This window comes from Adiantum capillus-veneris, chromosome 1 (genome assembly GCF_014529385.1).
Source record: "Adiantum capillus-veneris isolate H3 chromosome 1, ASM1452938v2, whole genome shotgun sequence".
NCBI lineage: Eukaryota > Viridiplantae > Streptophyta > Polypodiopsida > Polypodiales > Pteridaceae > Adiantum > Adiantum capillus-veneris.
In genome coordinates, this window is record NC_140931.1 from 44,012,795 (window position 1) to 44,033,877 (window position 21,083).

General features: G+C 44.3%; 2 protein-coding genes and 2 pseudogenes across 2 annotated transcripts; 3 read left to right on the top strand and 1 right to left on the bottom strand.

Annotated features, from left to right (window-relative positions):
• Positions 1–1,629: 1,629 nt before the first annotated feature.
• Positions 1,630–2,249, top strand: LOC147464626 (uncharacterized; annotated as a pseudogene).
• Positions 2,250–9,335: 7,086 nt separating this feature from the next.
• Positions 9,336–10,298, top strand: LOC147464627 (uncharacterized). The gene is made up of 3 exons (XM_086513313.1): positions 9,336–9,350; positions 9,451–10,027; positions 10,123–10,298. The coding sequence occupies exons 1-3, from the start codon at positions 9,336–9,338 to the stop codon at positions 10,296–10,298; spliced, it is 768 nt and encodes a 255-aa protein (XP_086369439.1).
• Positions 10,299–10,970: 672 nt separating this feature from the next.
• LOC147464628 (uncharacterized) lies at positions 10,971–13,000 on the top strand (annotated as a pseudogene).
• Positions 13,001–13,102: 102 nt separating this feature from the next.
• Positions 13,103–13,952, bottom strand: LOC147464629 (uncharacterized; the record flags this gene model as incomplete). Its single annotated transcript, XM_086513347.1, has 1 exon — positions 13,103–13,952. A coding segment is annotated over one exon (471 nt), but the record flags the coding sequence as incomplete, so codon positions are not given.
• Positions 13,953–21,083: the final 7,131 nt, after the last annotated feature.

The window sequence follows — 21,083 nt, forward strand, 5'->3', positions numbered from 1 at the left end:
GCCCTTTTCAATGTAAGATGCTTACACTCCAAAGTAGAAGGAGAGGCTACCCATGTGGCTCGTATAAAAATAACGCAAGCGTGCCAATGCTGCTAATTGTGCCGATGCTGCTAATTGAAAGCAAACACATCCTCAAAACGTACAGCAACAGGGCAATAAAAAAAAGGCAGGACAAGACGCAACAAACGGCAATTGCGAGCAGTAAGCAGCAAACAGCAAGCAGGACCAGGTACGTCTCTGTCTGTGTGTGTGTGTGTGTGCGCATGCATATTTGTGTGTGTGTGTGTGTGTGTGTGTGTGAGAGAGAGAGAGAGAGAGAGAGAGAGAGAGAGAGAGAGAGAGAGAGAGAGAGAGAGAGAGAGAGAGAGAGAGAGAGAGAGAGAGAGAGAGAGAGTTGATTTATGTGTGCACGTGTGTGTGTGTTATTGCGTCCAGGTAGGGGGTAGGAGCCAACAGAGGTGAGACATGTACTGCAATGTTAGAGAGAGGAGAGTACTTGCGCAAGAGAGTTGATTTATGCGTGCGTGTTTATGTGTGTGTGTGTATCTGTGTCCAGGTAGGGGAGTAGGAACCAACAAAGGTGAGATGTGCACTGCAATGTTAGAGAGAGGAGAGTACCTGCACAAGAGAGTTGATTTATGTGTGCATGTTTGTGTGTGTGTGTGTGTGTGTATCTCCGTCCAGGTAGGGGAGTAGGAGCCAACAAAGGTGAGACATGCACTGCAATGTTAGAGAGAGGAGAGTACCTGCGCATGCGCGAGGATGAGAGAGAGAAGGCCTGAGGGTTGTTGCCTGAGGCCTACCCTACTCTATGTGCGGGGCTATTGAGGCAAACCCATAGGTTGACTATACATTCTAGTCTATTCTTGTGCCACAGTGGAACTCTCATTAGTGCTTGTATCAGGCTGCTACGCAGAGACCCTTTGTGAATACAGGAGGGCACAACAGGTTTGGTATACACAGAGAGCCAGCGGGGCTCTGGCAGATTGGAAGTCACCCCGCCTTGGGCTGACCCAGCAGGGGGCCGCGTGCTGTATTGGGTGTGCAAGCACAAGACTGCCCTCAGCAGGGAGCTGCGTAATCTTGAGTCGATTGGCAGGTGTAGGTAACGGCAGCAAATCTAAAGCGGCTGAACCTCAGGATATCTGGCAGAGCTGATTGAGCACTCGTAGTGGGCTGTGGTAGTGCATTTACTCGCATCGGGTTGCGGTGCTTGCTTCTCCGCCACTGGACTCAGCCAAGCCAGAGCGTCGAGCTATTTCGGGGTCTTTACCGATCCCTCAAGTGGGTCACGAGCCTACATTTTTGTATGCCAGTAGAAGGGTGAGCCACCGTGCTCCGATCCCTTTCCATTTTGTATTGTAAGCTGTGTTTGGCTCGCCGAGTTGAGGAGGATATACCCTCGCTCACATATTATTGTTTTGGGATTGGTTTCTAGTGTGCCGGCCACTATAGACTCGGACATAGATTCTCTCTAGGGCTCAGCCGAGCCCCGTGTTCATTGCCTTAGACCCCCATTGAGCGGTGTGCAATCAAGGGGCTTAACATTTGGTATTAGAGCTTCCAGAGATCGCTTCATTAAAGGTGTGGTTCAATGTGGAGGTTGCAGCCCTATGCTTTGAAAGAGAAATGCAATGTTTGCTTGAGCAATATGATGGATGGAGCAGAGAAGAACCGGAATTTGACTGGGATGCGGTGCAAGAGGCTATGCGTACTTTGACTCAAACACGTTCTAGGACTATAGAGACTTACTACAGGGATGTAGACGTGATGCATCTGGAAAGTAATAGAGTGAGAAAGGAGCTCGAAAGAATTAAATGATAATGGATGACAAGCTCTGTCAACAGAAGCAAGGGATCGCATGGTTTTTTGAAAAGGTGGCTATGATGCATGCTAAGCTGGTCAAAGACGGGAAACAAGTGGAAGAAAAGAGGAGTACGGATGCTTTGTGTGTGGACGAATGAGAAGAGAGTATGGCGGATAAAGGTTACAAGGATGAAATGGATGAGGAGAAAATAACGAGGAAACTCGAGGAGACGTTTCCTACATATGGAGATGCCTATGATGAGGAAGGTTTCCTAGATTTTGGCGGATGCAATGATGGTGATGCACCTTGGGATGGGGATTTGGTGTCATGCGAGCTGGATGTGAAAGTTGTAGATTGCTTAAGTAAGGGTGATGATAAGGAGAGTCAGGTGGACCCTGCCGACTCCCATTCCTCAGACGATGGGGAACGCCGGTATGCATGAACACGCATAACTTAATGTCCAATGAAGGGCTGATACCCAAGGCTGGGTTAAATGGGGTTTTTGAGCGGTTGAAAGATGAGGCAGATCCAGATACCAAGACAAAAGAAGCCCAGGAAATGCACGAGACAGCAAGAGACTCGCTTGAATTAAACTACCGTGAACAAATACTGGAAGGGTTGTCGGAGACACCGTGTGGGGTGCTACCCAACTCCGCAATAGTTACGGAGGTTATTTCCTTCTCCAAGGAGCTTGGCCTTGTATGGCCAGAAAGGATGATCGATGGGGGACGTGGTCTTGGCCAAAACAGTGAGGCCGTGAAGGTTCTCAATGAGGAACATATGATATGCTCGATGAGCCAGGGGCTTGAAGTGAATCAAGAATGGTATAGCAGGGAAATAAAATCATTGGGGTTGTGGGATGCAGGACATATGGGGCATGTTGCTGAAAGCGAATGACGAGAGTATTTCTAGATGGGAAATGCATGGTGTTAGTACTATGGAGACTCTAAAGGGAAGGTATTTTGAGTCCTCTTATGGTTTATGCGCTGAGCCGAAACGGCTTAAGGCGGCGGACCCTCTGGGAGTGGTCACCATTAGGATACAGTTGAGAAAGAGGGTGCAGGTCTTGTTATGGACGCACAGGTGTGGGGCTGAGGATGGCACGGATGGCCAGTTCTCGACCATGGTACCCTCGACGAGGTACCCATTGGTGGGACTCACGAAAGAGGACTCGGGGCTGGATTGTAAACGCATCAAGAAAAGTATGGGACAACGAGTGCGAAGTATGCCAGGCATAAACATGCAGCTAAGGTATGCGGCTAAATGGGATGCTTGAGAGGACCCGGGACAGTCGCGGATTAAAAGTTCATGTAGGTCAGAGAGGTTTTAGCTGGATGTTGAGGGTAGATGGTCGATGGATTCCCCCTAGGGAAAAACATACTGGACGAACAGGGGATAAACAGAATGAATTTGAATCGACGGGCCAACAATTTCTCACACGGACGGGATTGTATTAGCTACCGTGAGGTCGTTTAAATATTCAGGTGACTTCAGTTACAAGGCGGTTCATGGGAGATTCATGGGAGTGCAATCCATTGTGTGCCTAGTGGGATGATGATTGGATAATGATGTGGATTATTATTTCCCACAGAGGCCTCTCGTCGGCTCATAGCCCTCGAGGCCTCAGGACACAAATTCGTGTTTGCATCAATGGTCCAGGAGGTACTGGAGGGTCCCAAAGTGTTCACCGAAAAGGGGACCTGTAACACTCACCCCTCTCCCAAAAAAGCTCAATGTCCTCATCGAGTGCACCTACCTCATCCCAAAACTAGTACACCTCATCCTAAAACACTGTTGTACTATGTCCATTGCCACACACATGCACATATCCATAGTCATCTGCTGCTCTAAAGCCAGTCCAAACAACCAGCCAGATGAAGTTGCTCGACTGCCATTTCCGCATTCTCAAGGTACATGTCGCTTCACTACCTTGCGGGCTATGATTCCTTCTTAGCCCATATCTTTTAACCACCATAAGCGCGAGCATTATCGCTCGCTAGGTAATCCATTTGTCATATTCAACTTCTCATTCCATGGTCATGGACCTAGCCCAAGCCACTCGCAAACGAAACAACTCGAACGAAACGCAGGCTAGCGCTCACCGAAACCCTCGGGGGGTTCACTATGTGTAAAACTACCATATCACGTGCGTTCAAGACATGTTTATAAAACCCCTTATCTGTGAATTTTGTGAAGAATATAATGTACCCTTTTCTTTTAAAATCTGTAAGTTTTTTTCAAATTTGAAAAAATAATGCCCTTCTGTATATATATTTCTGTAAGTTTCAAGAACTTTAAATACCCTTCCGTTGAACTCACATGATAGGTTACATTTTTATTAGGTGACCTCCTCGGGCCGAAATTCTCACAATATGGTTCATGCAGGAACCACCAAAAATTCTGCCACCCTTTTCATTACATCGTCCGGTCGTAGTGATCGGTCTCTGGCTATTCTCATGTGCACTCATGTTGTGCTCCCGCTCGGTGAAGAGCCCTCTTTGACGAGGGCCGGGGAACCCATCGACCAAATACCCTCAACATCCAGCTAAACTCTCTCTGGCCTGTTTGAAACATTAGCCCTTGACTGTCCAGGTCTGCTCAAGCATCCCATTCAGCTGCATTCCCTCTTGGTTAAGTGCATATTTATGTCTGGCATGTTTCACACTCGTGGGCTGCTCAGCTGTCCCACACTTTGCTTCTTCACAATTGAGCACGCCACGAGACCCTATCGCCTCTTGAGGCTCCTGACAATCCCCGCCCCAACGGTCTTCAAGATTTACCTCTGTCTCGCAAGCCAACAACTCCCCATCACACGGGCATGACCAGCACCGCATCCGACTTCATGTATCAGTTCTTCCTCATCATAGGCATCAACATTACTGGGAAACATTACACCCAGCTTCCTCGCCCATTTCTTCCTCTTCATATCTACTCACACACCCAAGTCTCATAAAAACATGAGCAGAGTGACTCTATCCCCATCCAAGAAGCAAGAACAATCGAGTGATAAAAGTAGAAGTCACTGTATATGAGACTAAAATAGACGTCCTAATGCTATCTACTTTATTTTATAGAAAAACTAATGCAACACACATAAATATACAAAATCCAAATGATGGAAAGGTATCCCTCCAACACTAGAGGAGAAGCATTGGTGTCCCTCCAACACTGGAGGAGAAAAAAGGTGACCGGGGAATGGCACATTCCCTATGGTTTATAAAACTTGGGTGAGGATGGTGCCACCTCCTCACCGTACTTGCGTATGGTTTCTTCTTTTTTTAATAAGCACTGGCATGCGAGCACATACTGCATTTCCTGCATCATTGAAAAACCAAACCACAATCAAGAAACTCTAATTGATAGGATGTTTCATATTGTACGTAATTAATGCTTTCAGATCCCAAGCATGGTGATGGACAAACTCACTCAGAAAAGAAAGAGGCAAGTAGCAAAACAACGAACAAGAACAAAGAGGAAAGAGAGTCTAACTGCAGCTGCAAGTTCGTGGACTGGAATCGACATTCTATCACGACATTGGCAAGATCAGTGCATCGATGCATCCAAAAACTTTACAATTTGTGCCGGTTGCGAAACTTCCACATTCTCAAAACTCGCCTCGGAAAGAAAATACTAGACAATGCCCGTGTTAGTCTAGCTAGCATGACATTCCGGAATGCTACCGAGAAGGAAGGAGTATCGATACATTGGTCATGTTGCTCCAGCTGCGACAGATACATCAGGACCAAAAGCGTAGTAGTACTGCTACCAAACTATGTCCAACGTATCGTGGAATCCAACCAACTTCACACTCAGCTCCTCAGTATAATTGACATTTCTTTAAACTTTATAAGCTCTGTAAACGCTATAGCAAACGGCGTACTTGAAAAAAGATCCTTGCTTGATGACCCTCTAATATGTTGGACAAAAGCAGCAAATATACAGCAACTGTCAAAGCAGCTCGTGTCCTCACGCTTATTTTGGCCTACAACTTACTCCATAATCCAATTATCAAGATGTATAAGACTGTGGCAGAGCAACCCCAAAAAAACCACTTTGTGTGTGCTGACACCGAACGCTGTTACATCAATCATAACAAGCCACTCAGAAACGAATCCTTTTGCATTGATGGAGGAAGCAGAAGCTCAATGTGAGATGAGCATTCCTGAAAACACGTACGCCATCTCAAGAAGAAGGGCCTATACCAGATTAGACTCTCACGACTTTCGCTCAGTAAAGCTTCGTGAGGGCTTAGGCCTCATTGAGCATACGACTATCTTCAGGTACAATGGGATGCCTGCTAGCCACTCAGAGGCCAAAGACGTGACAATAGAAAAAGCTGTGTTCCCTTTTTTATTCCCGTTCGGGCATGGAAACTATGAAGGAGACACCCTATTCAGTGACTACATCAGGATGAGGATCAGCATGTTGTTCTCCGTGTATACCTTGTATAAGCCATACCTACTCATCATGTATCAACTCAAGAAAGCAATCATGCTTTCCAATTCTACAAACACGACGATGTTGCAGCGTGACATAGACACGTATAAGAGGAAGCACAAGAATGCATCCGACCAAGATGCAGTAAGAAACATTATACGATACAAACTTCCATCAACAATGCCCGTCACTCCATCATGGCATCGAAAGAACCTCAAAGATCTCATCGCAATGGTTGACTTGTGGGACCTACCTGATCTGTTCCTCACATTTACAGCGGACGAAGTCACAAAAAGCGGGTGGAACAAAATTACAGTAATCGAAAATATCGCACATTCATTCAATGGAAGCTAAACATGGAAAGATTGTCCTGTCGAGTGTGCCGTGTTGTTCCACGAGCGTCTGCACATCTTATTGAACAACCACATTTTTGAGGGGAGCAAAGTCCTAGGCGAAATAGAGCATCATCTTTTAAGGTACAAGATACAAAACCGAGGATCGCTGCATGCTCATCTGATTTTGTGGGTTTTCCAAGGTGACATTGAGTCGGTAGCAAATGAAATAGCGGCATACATACCTGACCCACAACAGCCTCCTTTGAATTTCTCAAACCATTTACATCACCTCGTCACAAGAAAACAAATTCACAAATGCAAGTCCACCTGCAGGGTAATGGGCCAACACTTTGCATGCAAATACGGCTTTCCATTCAGTCCTCAACTATCAACCAAGCCAGTAATGGACCCACAAACATCAAGGTGGTTGTACTGTCAGCCCAGACATGAACACCATAATGTAGTTCCCTACCACCGGACAATCTTGTTGTTGTGGGGAGTGCACATGAATATCCAATGTGTGACCAACTCATCTATATCTCACTACCTGCTAAAGTACGCAATGAAGACAGAGCCAATGGGTCCACTAAACCTATCAGAGGAGAACACGACAAGGCTCGGCCTCAATGGATTAGACAAGGTCAAGCTCCGCGTAATTGCATCATCGATAATGTCCAAGCCGATTTCAACAACAGAGGCAACACTAAATTGGCTACAAATTCCGATCATCACAAGAAGCAAAGCCGTGGAATATATTGACTCATCGCCACCTTCACTAAGACAAAGATTGTTATCACAGAGCCAAATGATCGTTATGCACCCACTCGACTTGTACTGTGCAAGGCCACTGCAGCTAGAGCAATACACGTTCTGCATGTGCCAAAAAATTTCAAGATCGAGAACAACACCACAGGATCTCAGAAGAGCCAGATGTACGATGCCTACAACAACTTGGTACAAGAAAATTACCGGCTCGTACGATTCATTGAATACCACCCTGGCCACCAACTGGATGGCTTCTTCTTCAACATATTGCTACAGAAGGCAACATTTAGAACCGAGTCCGATCTGATCTCGCAAGAAAACCCAATGTCTTGTTACTTTACAGAGTGCAAAATCTGACAGTTAATAAGAGACAAGGAGGACCTCGAGATGTACATCAACGAGTACACACAACGAAACATGCTTTTAATGGAGAACACGGGGCACATTGTGAACTTGATCCACCAGAAGCTCTTCCTGAACCGCAAGAATCCGATTCATTCAAGCCGTGTAGAGATAAATGATACCAAGGAAACTAGTAGGCATAACATGTTGCAGCTTCTGAAGGAGTTCGCCGATGTCCATAACGCAACACTCACTCCTGAACAACACAAGATATTCAAAGACACATCCACCAGAACATCCGGCCTCCACATTATCACGGGCGTCCCAGGATCCGAAAAGTCATTCCTCATCAAATACATGACGACCAGGTTTGTACAACAAAACAAGACAGTCATATTGACAGCATCAACTGGCGCAGTTGCATCCCGGCTAAGCAGTGTTGCAAAAATAGTGCACTATCAATTAAAGATAACGGCGGGCTCGAATAAACACTATCCAAAATCAGTAAATCCAGGGGACGAGAGATTCACATCCATCAAAGAGGCTGACATTATCATAATGGACGAGATATCAATGCTCACAAGTACAACATTCAACATGGTCGTTCGCCAACTTGTCAATGTCACAAACGTATCAATTCATGATCCATTCTGTAGCTCTTTGGAAACTTTGCACATCTACTGCGCGTCTGTAAGCACCCTGGACCTTTCTGTCATGTATGTACAATTACACAATCGGCACACTTCAAGCATGGCATTGTCCACAAGATGACATTCTCAATTCGACACGCAGCGGACCCAATATTCTTCAAATTTTTGCATACAATTAGACAAAGAAAGCCAACCGAACAAGAGATAATAAGCACACTTTCAGAGTCCATCATAAACGAATAAGAACTATTGGAAACTATGGACGAAGACACCACAATCATTTGCACACATCGCGACGACGCTCGAAGATACAATGACATCATATTGCAAAGGAGTTTTGCAAATGAACAGATAGTCCGAATAGCATCAAAAATAAATGTGGACAACGAGCCACTCTTAGAAAGCTGGGTCAACGACACCTCTTTCAATGAAATACACAACATCGTTGTTGGTGCAAAGTGTATGATCACCTCAAATCTCGACTTGGAAATTGGTGCTGCAAACGGCGCCACATGGAGGGTCAAGGATATATCCCATGATTGCACCGATCTAGTAGACGTGATCAGTGTGCTCATAGACAACACAAATACCAAAATCACCATTTGGCGTACAAAACACTCCACTAGGGCATTCAACTTCAAATATTATCACAAATATACATTCCCTTTAATACTAGCATATGCAATAACGGGTCACAAATCGCAGGGTGCAACAATAGCTGAAAAGGCCATACTCAACATCAAACAAGTTTTTGCACAAGGCCTTGCGTATGTCATGTTCTCGCGAGTCACCGAAAGAAGACACGTAAGGATCCTAGAGCTTCCTACACCATACATGTTTGAGCCTATGAGAGATTTGCTTTCAGATACTTGAATATGTATAGTGATGTAAAATTGTATAGCTCCATTTCATATAAAGTTTGTCCTTACTTGCAGATCATATGATGCATTTCTTAATATTGGGTCTTGTGACACAGGCTTTTAAGAAAACAACTATAACATGGCAGCCAACAAGGTCTGTACATTCCAAAATCTATTCCTTTAAGATCAATAATATGTTTGAATGAATAGAAAACTCTTCTCACAACATTCTTATTCTTTGTCCTCACTTGCAGCTATTTGATCTGTTCAAAAGTAACGCAACAAGCACTTCATCTACAACAAACAACGACGGCTCATCAAACTTACCTACCTCCGGCCAGATGAGAATGGCAAATTTAGCAAGGGAGCATCCACATTCATACACAAAACCACGACCACACTACTCGCACGTCCGTAGCTACATCAACTCAATGAAGCAGATATTGAAGCAAAACAGTGACAAACAGGTCAGGTTCACAACCGGACTGCAGAAAGAAATACTCAACAAACTTGAGTTGCAATACGATGAAACAGCGGGAAGACTACTTGACGGAGAGGCTATGCAATTGCTACATACGAAGACAAAGGGCATTTCATTGTTTGTCATCGAGATGCTACACTTTCGATTCACCATAGAGCTCAACAAACTCCTCGACCTTGACAGGAAAAACAGTGACATGATATTAAACAAAAGTAGGGTCGAGATGGGACTCGAAGAAAATGAACCAATATTGACAGACGAGCATTTCACTTGGCACTTCGATCAAGAGTTAATCAACAAACGCTTTGGAGAAACAATAGACCCGTTCAGAAAAAGAAACAAAACAACAGGTAAACATTGCATCCACTGCTTAAGTATAAGAACTATTTACAGCTATCTGCATTTCTAAATCAGAACACAAATAACACTTACTTATGCAGTGCAGGGATACATCGCAGACATAAAGATCGAAATAGAGGACAATACTCAAGCAACTTAGACACAAGAGGAGACATCACCGGAGATGGCAGCATCAAAGAGGCAGTTATTACAGACAAGGAAATCAACTACATAGTCTACTCGATAACCTGCACAAAAATGGAAGGAGACACATGGGCGTGACAAAGAACTACGACGCGAGGAGAAAGACACACACGAGAAAACCACCAAAAAATTGAGGAAAGACTTTGCAGCATACCAGCCGTTCACTGATAATTTTAGATTCGATGTTTTGCATGTGACAAATAGCAAAATGTAGATCTTGCATTAGAAAAAAAGGAGATCATAGCTCTACAAGCAACTTCAACAGAGGGATATAATAATTTGATAGGCCATCCTCCTAATTGTCCAAAATATTAGTTTTTGAAATATCTCAAAAAAAAAAGTAATTAATGTATATCAATCAATTGATTATATTTTCAATCAATAATATGTTATTTTAAATGCTCGCTTTTAATTGTTGAGGTACATAATGTCTCTGCTCGCACATTACACTCTCTCTCTCTCTCTCTCTCTCTCTCTCTCTCTTTTGTATAAAGAAAACCTCAATCATTGTCAATGCCAAGTTATTCTCATTTTGAGCTTGTAGATTTCTATGTGGTAAATTACATCAGAGGGCACTAGTTTTCTTTAAAGACAAGCTGTATGGTCTATCTTCGTGCAAATACCAAGTGGCAACGTCGCCTTCGGGTCCACTACCCCTACAGTATGTGAAGATACGATGTAACTTCGCCGTCCGTCACAAGAAGCAACCTTCGTCGATTGTATCATAAGATGAGCAAACGCACAGAGGACGTATCCTTCTTATACATGAGAGGGGTCCAGCACAGACCGTCAAGGGCGAAGCGCAGCTTACTCGCAGCAACTCTAGCAAGTGGATAGATTCCCCAGCCAGTACTGGCTCAGAATGTGGCTGTTTCTGCCACTGCTGCATGGTCCTCCCAAATCGTGGCATTCTGGGGCGCTGTAGGGATTGGCGTCAGATCCAGCACCGTCCTGCAGTCCAGCAATGCCTTCACCTCCATTTTTGCTTCCCTTGGAGGGCCAAGGCCGCCATGTCGGCGCTCCGATGCGGGGAATGGTACCTCATGTCCCCTGGCTACAATGGGGGCGCCATACGCCTGGATGTGGTGTTGATATGCTGGTCCAACCCTCATCAGCTCTGGCAGGCATGCCTTCACGTGGCCATCCTTGCTGAGGTTGTACGCCGCCAGCGATGGCTCATTCTTGTTGTTGGACGCCAGGTATCAACACCTCGTATCCCGCCTGCTGCTTACTGGACCCAATCCCCCAGACATTTCGACTTCTGCACTACCCGCTTTGCCGACTCCATGGCTGGTACCTTCTCTCCTTTCCCAGATGAGGATAAATTGCAGGCCATTGTTCAGCATTACTATGCAGCTTGCCTGCAGCAGGGCCAGCCAAATGGAAACCCCAATCAGCTCATCGATGCCGTAGCCCAGCTGCTATGTGAGGAGGCCTTAATGGAGCCCAAGCGACCCACCCGCTGCGCAATGGTGAGTGAAGTACCAGCAGAAGTTCAAGATTCACCAGGAATTGCACGGCACGTCACGTCTTTTGACTCTGAGGGTACAGCTGGCGTCGCCATGCCTTATGTGTCAGTTCAGAAGGCTGTGGGCAGCTTTGCAGCTAGCCGCAGGTTTGTGGTGATAAGTTCGACCCTTCTCTACTGCATTGTTCACACAATGGTATGTGTGGCGGTGGGCCTGATGGGTGCAGCTTCAGGGAGAGGCTTGGCTGTATGGCTTTTCACCCCACGGATGGTCTGAAGCACTTGCAGGGGATGATTTCCTGTTGTCCCTTTTGGGTTTCGACAGAGTAAGCTTTCAGTTTAATTCAGAGGCAGGCAATGTTATTAACGTCGCCGGTGATGCATTTCTTCCATGTGCTGCGGCCAGCGGCAGGCACAACAGAAGTATGTCAATTTTGCTTGCCGTACCTCTCAACGTGGTGGAGCTAGTTCTGATTGGCAATGGATGGCTGTAGTAGGGCACGGTATGTTGTGGCTGGCAACCGTTGTGGCTACAGGGCTCTCATTTCGTACTCTGTACGGCGTTTACCAAAGAGTTTCAGCCAGGTTAATTGGCATCTTTATGGAGACTCGATACGAGCGGCGTACTGTAGGGAAGGACTGCCGCATCAAGATGCTTCCAATGTCATCATCCAAATACCTTGGATTTGTTTCAGACATCCTTGCAAAGACAGAGGATGACGCATCGAGCATGGCAGCAGGGCTGTCCCTCATGCGCCACCCGGCCTTCAGCCTTGAGGTCACCCATCATGCAGCCTTGGAGTGTCTCCACTACTCGTATCAAGGAGATACCATTGTGACGGAGGGGAACAAGAAAATCACGACTGCAGGAGAATACCCATGGATACAAATTTGTGTGTGCGTTTGTCTCACATTCCTCTGCTCCGTATTTGCAGCAGTGTTTGCATACATGGATGTTATGCCAAGGTGGAGCAAACTTTTGGCTGAGGTGCTGCTTGCCACGAGTGGAGTCTAGTTCACTGCGCTCGGTCGAACATCGAAGCTGGCGCACAATGAAAGTACTGCAACCTGCCACATGGTTGCCACCATGGTAGCATCTGCTGTGTGGTAATATGTTGGTGTCAAGGATGTGGGGTAATTTAGCACCAAACCCTTCTCATATTCAAGGCAAAGCATACTCATCAAAAGAGGGATTATTGTGCATGCTGTAGACCGTCCGTTCTATGGTCTGCCGTCCAGGGATAGATGCCCCTTCACAAATTGGGGTAGGTTCTTCTCAATAATTCCACAAACGCATGGAAATTTCATTGCTTATAGTGGCTTTTTTTTTTTTTTGGGAAATCTGCATTGTACATTTTGTTTTGTGCCTGAGATTTCTTCACAAACGAAGACATTTCTTTCCTTGAACAATTTGACACTTGCAGAAACTACTGTTGCACAACTGTGAGGCCTACGGGTGGGCAAGGTCGAATGGCGAACCTAGCACACACAGGGGATGCCTATAAGTATGCATGAAGGCCGGGTGGGTTCCCTGGCCCTAAGCAAGCTCTCATTGGTATCAAAGTCTCGATTCAATCCAGGAAGGGGTATGGCATGCATCCACCGTGGTGAAGACGAAGCGGAGAATTAACACAAGAAATTTAGAAATTTTCTCATGTAGGAAAACGGAGTCTTTTTCAGTGTTTTTCATGATCATACGATGCATAACATCATGAGCCCCTGCTCGAGAGGCACCGCATATAAGGCTTGAGGAGCTTTTCTCGTTTCTGTAGCAGGGGAAATTGGGCTCTTCGTCATGGGCTCCCTCTCTCTCTCTCTTTCTTCTTGCTCGCGCGCTCGTGCACGAGGCCGCCATTGCTAGCACAAGAAGATGTAGAAATTTTCTCATGCAGGAAAACGGAGTCTTTTTCAGTGTTTTTCATACGATGCATAACATCATGAGCTTCTACTCGAGAGGCACCACATAGGCTTGAGGAGCTTTTCTCGTTTCTGTAGCAGGGCAAATTGAGCTCTTCGTCATGGGCTCCCTGTCTCTCTCTCTCTCTTCTTGCTCGCACGCTCGTGCACGAGGCCGCCATTGCCAGAGGGTGGGTGGCCAAGGGTTGGCTTCCACCCACCGAGAACAATCTTGGTGAATCCTCGGATCCTTGGAGCTCAATCAAGACCTTGTCGATAGATTTTTTGGGGCTGTATAAAAGGGGGAAGGCCTTAGTGATGGTTTCCCTTTTTGCTAATGAAAAAGAGAAAGTTATTTTGAAAATCGATTAAATTGAAAACTTTAGTGTGAAATTTGATTATTAAAAAGACCATCTTTTGGGATGATGAGGTTTTTGACCTGCCCAAGAGGGGAGGAACGCAATCAATAGATTTTTTTTAAAAAATATCTTGACATATCTACACTACTTACATCTATTAGTAAGATTGTGATTTCGGCAACATCATTGGAACCCGCGCTACATCTGGTCGCTATGGGAGGTGGAGAGAGAGCGAGGGGAGAGAAGCACTCTCTAAGGCAGACGATCGCAGCAATGTCAGCAAAAGTACCCATTATATCTACTAATCAGGAAACCACACAAAGCAGAGAGCCCATTTTGAGGAGCAGTTGCCTCCGTCTATCCCAAAGTGTGCATCCTCTCACCCCGCTGCATTGTAACCCTAGCTATGGCAAGCGAGAGCCTTCTCGCAAAGAAACTAGGAATTGTAGTGGAGCTTCATCCTCCCGAGTCACGCCTTTCCGAGATTGGAGTGCAAGGCTGACAACAACAAAGGAAGGATTGGAATTTTTGGCCTTGGGACTCGGGCCTGGCCTCCTGCTGCCCTCTTTGACGTGAATGCTTTGAACTCCTCTTCTCTGCAATTGGCGGCTCCTTCTGCTTCTCGAGCTGATCTGTCCAACTATACCCCAGGCATTTCTTGCACTGAAAGCAAGGTTCCATAGAGCACCTGCCGCAATTCCATGTACATTCCCCTTCCATTGGCTTGAGAATGGGCATGTCCTTGAGCTCTCATATCCTCCTTTGGAGCGCCTCCTTTCTCTCCCTTGCTTGCTCCCTCTCTTTCCTGCTAATGGCGGTTCTGATTAGCCTTGCTTGCATGGATCGGCCACTACTTTCATAGTACTGAACCCAAGTTGCAGGCTACGTTCTCTTGTCATGTGACCGGCCTTGAGAAATCGAGGAGCTGCTCCTCCTTATCTTCTTGACGTTGTTGCCCCCCTTGCTTGGAGATGCCCTTTTGCAGTGCTATGAGGTCACCCTCTCTACCTGCTCGACAACCCCCTTCATGACTCACAGCATATTGTTTCGACACAAGACCCCGACGAGTCCTCACCTAGAAAGCACAACCTCTGATTTTTCCTTCCTTTCGAGCAAGTTTCCTTGGACTTATTTCAATAGGCTAGACGTGTTAGGTGAAAGTCTATAAGCAAGGCATAGCTGAGCACGGTTCTAGTGATTTGGTTGTGTTTCCAAAGGGTATGAGTTGTACAATGTCTGAAACCATTGATAAACAGTACCATAATTTTTCATGGAGCAAATTGCATCCTGCGCAACCCTTGTCACTCGATTCGGGTCATCACGCCAATCTTTGCAGATGCAAATCTATATCCTTGATCGCGTCGTATTGTATTGTGGTGCATGTATAATATGAAAAAGGTTGCCATTGAAAATCCCTTGGAAGAGAGAGAGGGAGAGGGGGCATCTCTAGCTACAATCAAATCACAATTGCACTAGAGGATCAAGCTAACACAACTTTTATAACTGGATTCAGAGTGTTTACATTTCATGTTATGGATTTTGGCTTAACCAATGCTCCTGCTACCTTCCAAAGATTAAGAAACACCGCTCTTAGAGAATATTTGAGGGAGTTTTGCGAAGCTTTCTTAGATGACCTTTGTGTATATTCTTCTTGGAAGTCACATCTATCATGTTTATGAAAAAGTTTTTGAGAAGTACAAATTGTATTGCATCTCCTTAAACCCTTTCAAATGCCAATGTTGGGTTAAACATGGAGTCATTTTAGGGCATATAGTGTCCAAAAATGGGATTTCCACAAATGAATTGCCACCACCTACAAACTATAAAGGAGTTCAAAGGTTCATGGGCCATGTTGGTTATTACTGGCGGTTTATTTTAAACTTTGTCGAGATAGCTCGTCCTTTGTGCAAGCTTCTTATTGAGTTCCACTGGACCGCGGAGTGTGACCATGCTTATGAGTCATTAAAAAAGACCTTGACAAGCGCTCCCATTTTACGAGTGCTCGATTGGAATATAATTTTCCATATGCATATTGGGTGTGTTCTAGCTCAACCAGGAGAACATAAATTGAACAACCCCATTAGAATTGCAAGTCATCAATTGAATGCTGCCGAGAGAAACTACACCACTATAGAGCATGAAGGTTTAGCTATGATTTATGCAGTGAAGAAGATCCGCTACTACCTTCTTGCCAACAAGTTTGTTTTCTATGTGGATTATCAAGCTTTATTGTATCTAGTAAATAAACCTTGTTCCATTGAAAGAATTACACGATGGTTGTTAATTCTCTTTGAGTTTGATTTTATCGTTGTGGTGAGACCTAGTAAAAGACATGTCAGGTGGATCATTTGTCTTGTATACCCAATGGTGAAGCCCCTAATGGAGTCGATGATGAATTGCCCGATACTTCCTTATTTCTAGTCGAGACCATGCCTGAATGGAGTGAAAAGATTGTGAACTTTCTAGTTAATGGTTTTCCACCCAAAGAGCTTCGTAAGGATATAGCTCGAAATATGTTAAAAGAATGTGAACTTGATTCTCTCATTGCAGGAACTCTCTACAAGCTAGGGAAGGACGATATTCTTAGACGTTGTGCTTGTGAGGATGAGTATTTATACATACTGCAAGAAGCCCACATGGGTATAGCTGGAGGACATTTCTCAGGGGAACTAACTGTTAGAATGGTGTTGCAATCAGGCTATTGGTGGCCTACCTTATTCAAGGATGCATCACTTTTTGGAAAAGGATGTGATAAATGCTAGCGTTACAAGATCACACAATGAAAGGATAAGATGCCCTTACATCTTGTTAAAGGGACTCAACCATTTGAGAAATGGGTTTTAGACTTTGTAGGACCAATTAGTCTTGACAGCTCGTAACACTCAATTCGATATATTATCGTTGCCACTAACTATGTGACAAAGTGGGCGGAAGCCAGGGCGACACGTAAGGCTGATGTAAGGTCAACTGCCAAGTTTCTCTTTGAGAACATCATTACAAGATTTGGTTGTCCTTTTGAGATTGTGAGTGACAATGGTAGTCATTTTATAAATGGAGTGATAAAGGAACTCACGACAAACTTCATGATAGCCCACCATAAGTCCACACCTTATTATCCACAAGCAAATGGCCATGCTGAGAGCACTAACAAGAACTTAATTTATATCTTGACCAAAACAGTCGAATGTCATCACATAGATTGGGATTTGAAGCTGACATCAGCTTTATGGGCTTACCGTACTTCTTACAAAGTTGCTATTAATTGTATACCATTCAAAATGGTATACGGCCAAGAAGTTGTTATGCCATGGGAGTTTGTAATTCCTAGTATGCACGTAGCTTCACAAGAAGGTTGGGATGGTAACCCTTTAGTTGAGCGCTTATATATCCTTGAGAGATTCGATGAAGAAAGACAATTGGCTCTGCAAAATGCACTTGTGGAAAAAGATAGAAGGAAGAAATGGTTTGACCATCATCTAAAGAACAAAGATATCAATGTTGGTGATAAAGTCCTTATGTATGGAGTGTGTAACGAAAGAAAAAGTTGAAATATGCGGGAAAAGGACCATATAGAGTATGTGAAATCACCCCACAATGTACCATGCATGTGGAGACTCTTGATGGAGTTGAAACCATTGGATTCCTCAATGGGAGAAAAGTTAAAAGATACTATGATCCTTTAAGCCAAGAGGAGCTACATGCTATCCATCAAAAAAAGGTAGCCAAGACACAAACAGAATTGAAGATGATACAAGCTCAGACTCAGGCTAAGGAGTGACAACAACGCATAAGACGCCAACGAGAGGCCAGCCTTGAAGTTACACATGCATTCCACGTTGAAACAGAGGATGATTGGTTGGACTCTGACACACCGTTACAATACCCTATTGAGCTAAATAACGCCTATGGAAAAGTACTATAACACCTTATTGAACACGGGTGCTAAGTATGATCTGCTATCATGTGGGGTGTGGTGCTAGTTAGGAAAGATATCTCTAAGGCTGAGAGTATTATCCAAGTCAAGGGTGTCAACAAGAAAAAAACTGCGGTTTTTGGAATCTAGCACACTTCTATCAGTTATGACAACGGGGTTGTAGCTCAAGACTTTTTGGTCATGCCTGTTGGAACTATGGAGGGTAATATAAACCTAGGATGCACATGGAGGATATCCACCAATTGCACTATTGATTGGGGGACTGGGAGTGTTACAATGCAGAAACTAACTCTTAGCCCTACCACCCAAGCCATAGTCCCTGAGACATTGCTTCTTAAGGAAATAAAACCCAAAACATTGCATGTCTAGGAAGTTGAACCATATGTCCCTATAGCCCAACTCTCTAGAGCTTCAACTTTTGTAGTTGAAACAAAGCTTGAGACACACAAGACACATCCTAATATAGAAAAAAAAAATGCAAGTGGATCCCTAAAGCTTCTTTAGCAACCATGGCTGATTCTAAAAAACAGGAGCCTTTTAAGAAAAGCCCCACTCGCTCCCAAATATGTAAGAATATGTTGCATTGGATTCCTAAACGACTATTGGAAGCCCAAGGCTACTATCAAGAAAATGATCAAATCTGGGTGCCAAAATGTAAATTGTGTTTTTACCTGTCACTTGACATATGTGAGTCAAATCCTGTGACGACAAAGCTGATGGAAGATCGTGGGAAGGAAAAAATCATAGAACACTATACACCGGTTCTAGAGCTAGTATGGGAACCTAAGCAAGAAAGGCTTGTTTTGCTCAGCTCAACCATAGAAAAAATGAATGAAGTTTCTTGCTCTTCATGTAGTTCATATACAGAAATAGAAGCTTCAACACAACCTCCACCTACCATTGTACATATCCATACAAGCAAGAAAGAGTTTTCACCTCCCGTTGTAAGTTCACCACCTACAACAACATTGCAAATAAAATCGTGGGTGAGTATCTTACCACCCTTGCAACTAGATAAAATACCTAGGGTGGTCAAAAACTATTGGTCAAAGTCTTCACCCAAGACAACTTGGAACATTTAGTTTCAAAAGGTGACGACATCATTCCAAAAGGTATGATCTACCCAAGGAAGAGGGGAGTGTTTGCTGACATTCATCATTCACTCATTCCCCTCTCAACCTTCCTCCCTGACCTCTCAATCTCCCAATCTTAGGGAATGTATATATGAAGCCTTATACACACAAAAACAAGATAAAAAAGTAAAAGAGCAAGAGCCACCAAACAATAATCTTGAAACTTACAAGTTCTATACATAACACAAAATCATAAAAACACATTATGCACAAGGACACGACCTTTTGACACGACTCTTATACTATTTTCACTCTAACCATCATCTATCTGTGTGTACAGATATGGCTAGTCCACTAGAGTCATCCACTCCTACCTTGGGTGAGAGGTACCCTCTTTACTTTTCACAAGTGTTTCACACGGTCTTTCCGGTGCTTGCGTGTGAATGGGATTCAGTAGGTACGCTAGCATGTGAGAGGAATTTTGAGGATTTAGAATGGCTAATACGTCTCTTGACCACGACTAATCCATGCTTAGTAGACAACATCTCTCCCATTGCACAAGCCTATCCTTTTGACCAAGATGACTATAGACGTCTAGTAACCTTCTTAGTAAACATTGGTGCCTCTAATGATGAAGACGCTTTACATGATTACACGGATGACACATATGGTCTCATGAATGATGACTTCGTTTTTCTTGATGATGACAAGGATATAGGTTTAACCTTAGGGTTCCCCCCCAATCTCTACAATATCCTATTTCCATGACTCTCTAGGGGGAGTGTAGATAATTAGGTTAGGGTTCCTTATGTTGTTTGATTGTGTTCAATAAGGGTTGATACCTCTTCCCACCGATGTGCCTTCTAGAGGTATTCTTTGTGTTTCCTAGTGTGCACAGGAACGTGTTGTTGTTAGGATTTGGACCTTCATGGAATCTTTCTCTCATTCACTCTTCAAATCAAGTACGATCATCAACACAAACAGGTGTTTCTTGACCATTAGCATTCCCCCTTGTCTTTTTTTTGCATCAATGTTTGTCTGCTTTAAATGTGATTGGTAGCACAATATTCCCCACATTTTCTTAGATTAAATATTAAATTCTATATAATTTTATGTCATAATCCCTTGTCTAGGTTTCAGAATCAAGCACTTTGACAAAGCTAGTTTGACCAAGTTAAGAGCTAGAGATCTTCTCTTAATACTATGGGGAATGCCTTCCTAATAATCAATGGTTACTTTAGGTTCTTAATCCAATTTAGGCAGCATTGTGTGCTGTCATAATAATCAATATCTAATTCTCCTAAATGATTTTCTCATATTAAACTGATCATTTAATGTGGGGAAGTGCCAAGGGAGAAAAAGCTAGAATATTGGTTAAGCTAGCAGACCGGCCACAGTAGGGATCCAAAGGAGGGAAAATAGGGATCCAAAGGGGGGGCCATCTGCAAAAGAGCCATGTGAAACAATGGGCCAAAAAGACCCTAAGGTTCAGCCCATTAAGACTTCCAAAATGCTAAGGTTCCAAAATTCAAAGGTTGTGTCCAAAGGTCAACCCTAGGGAAAATTGGATGCTTAGTGTGTGCCCTAAAAAGTCTTTGCACATCCCTACATGGGAGGGGGCGAGCCCCAAAGCTAGGGGATGAGAGAGAAAGCCACACACACACACACACAGGCTCCCTTTACATAAAGGGAATGAGGGACACATGTCAGCTCCCTAGGCCAGATGCCCACAAGGTGTGCCCAATTCCTATTGGAAGACCCTTGAAGTGGACCAATGAGAATTAAGCTAGAGTAAATCTAGTTTAATTAATTTAAAAACATTTAATAAAAGAAACCAATGAGAATTAAGTCTCCTAGAAGACTATTGGGCAGTCTCCCAAGGGGTCCAATGAGCATTCAGGAGCCCCATGGCTTGCCTGATTCCTATTGGCCAGGAGGCAAAGGGGTCCAATGAGAGTTTAGTTTAATTATTTAATTACCTAAAGCTCTCACAAAAGGGGAAAGGGGGACACATGTCAGAAGGCTATCACTTATGCTGCTTAATTCCTATTGGCTTGACCTGGGGAGGTCCAATGAGGCAAAAGCCAGACCTAATTAGCAGCTAGGGCTCGCCCAAGAGAGAGGGGGGGCTGA